The sequence below is a fragment of the Apaloderma vittatum genome, unplaced genomic scaffold, assembly GCF_000703405.1.
Source record: "Apaloderma vittatum isolate BGI_N311 unplaced genomic scaffold, ASM70340v1 scaffold26658, whole genome shotgun sequence".
Classification (NCBI taxonomy): Eukaryota; Metazoa; Chordata; class Aves; order Trogoniformes; family Trogonidae; genus Apaloderma; species Apaloderma vittatum.
The window spans coordinates 21,060-22,901 of record NW_009732861.1 but is presented as its reverse complement, the minus strand read 5'-3'; the positions used below and the strand labels follow the sequence as shown (position 1 = coordinate 22,901).

General features: G+C 56.1%; 1 protein-coding gene across 1 annotated transcript in view; it reads left to right on the top strand.

Annotated features, from left to right (window-relative positions):
- LOC104278648 (double C2-like domain-containing protein beta) overlaps positions 1–1,842 on the top strand; it is a gene marked incomplete at its 5' end in the record, with an annotated part of 30,414 nt that overhangs the window by 10,152 nt on the left and 18,420 nt on the right. The window contains 1 exon segment of the mRNA XM_009875676.1: positions 649–728. Coding sequence (XP_009873978.1) covers positions 649–728 — 80 coding nt within the window.

The following is a 1,842-nucleotide window of genomic DNA, read 5'->3' as shown; positions in this document are numbered from 1 at the left end:
TCCTGTCCCAGGAGCTGCCCCTTTGCTGCTGTTCCTGGGTTGCAAATGCCGTAAGGGTTCGCTGCCCTGATTAAAAGCTGTTGGTGTTTTTCATTTTAACCATAAAAGTGTTTCCACTCTCGCTGGGTTCAATTTACAATCTGCAGCCAAATTGGAGCTGGAAAGGGATCCCATTGGTGGCTCATTTGTTTGAAGGTGTGGGTATACAAATCGGCATTCTGAGAATGCCAGCGGGGGTGATGTCCTGACAGGGGGTCTCAGCTGCGCCCCAGCCATACCTGACCCTTCTGGAGAAGAGCTGAAGCTCCTGGGCGCTGGGAAGCTGCTGGCTGTGGTGAGGCTGCTGATGGATGGGGCAGACAAGTGGGAAAACCCCTGGAGGCAACGTCTTTGCGCTGGCCACAGCCGTTCGTCCCTCTCGCTCCTCTCCCAGGGCTCTGCCAGCCCCACCAGCCAAACGTGGGGATGGCCACCAGCCTCCCAGCCTGAAGCTGGGTTTCATAACAGGGCTCGTAGGAGGATGCTTTATGTTTTATAATGTCTGCAGCCATTTCTCCAGAGTCTTCATCCACTCCTTTTGTGCTTAGAGGGAGAATAGGCAGCGTTTGTGGGGTCCTGCAGGTTAATAGCATCTTTTCTCCTTTGCAGCCACGCTGGGGACGCTGGATTTCAGCTTGCTCTACGATCAAGAAAACAACGCTCTCCACTGCACGATCAATAAAGCCAAGGTATGTCTCGGCGCCGGGCGTGTGAGCAACAAGGACCAAATACGCCTGGAGCTGGTCACCTCTGTCTGAGCTGTGGGGCCACCAGAGCCCTGCCAAAACCATGAGGGCCCCCAGGTGCCAAACAATTGCAGCTGTGAGGGCGATGCATGGGGTTGGCCGGGTGTCCCCCCTGTCCCCGGGTTGCTCTGGTGGCCCTGATTGCTGCAGTTCCTTTGCTGGCTCCACTTTCATCCTAACACTCCCCTTCCCCTCCATCCCCGCCTTTCAGGGCACTTCCAGCGGGATGGAGACGGCTGCTCATCTCCGTGACAAGATGGTTGCAGCTATTGAGGCTTTTGAGAAAAGCACCCAACCCGATGTTGTTATTTACTTGACGCTGTGACCGGCTGTCAGTTTATAAATGGCTCTTTCAAATGCTGCTAATCATTGCCACAAAGTGCTCTGCCTCAGCGCCTTTACCGTCTGCGTGATTGAAGCAATTAGGAGTTTTTTGCACATTTTGGAGCAGAAACAGATAACTGAGGTCTTGTGGGCCTGTGGAGGGCGCTTTTGGGCGCTGCTCAGTTTCACTTTGCTTCACCCAGCATGAGGACCGGAGCAGTGAGGTCTCCAGGTCGGCATGGCTGGGCCCCGACTGTGCTGGTTTGATGGAAGAAGACCGAAGTCCTTGTAGATCTTGGGAAAAGGTGGAGAGTTTTTGCAGAATGCAGAAGAAACTGCAGGGGAATGGGCTGTGAGCCCCCACCCCAGACCCCGTTCACTGGGTGCTGAGAATGCACATCCCTGCCCCCGGGTTCTCCCCATTTGGAACATGACCATGAACACAAAAGCTTGGCTTTGGGGACGAGCATGGAGGCATCTGCCCCCGCAGCCCTGGAGCTGCTCGCTGCCGGGGGGCGAGGGCAGCACCCCCAGCTCCCCAGGCAGGGCTGAGGCAGCCAAGGGGTTTGACTTCCCTCCCTGTCGCCCGTGAATTCGCCGTCAGGCTTCCCTCGGCGCGCTCAGGAGCGGTGCCAAGGAGGAGATTTCTGCTTGAGTTTGTGGTGGGTGGAAGGCAGGGAGGAAGGAGACCTGCCAGCGGCAAGTGAGAGGTCTAACAGAAACAAGAGTGAAG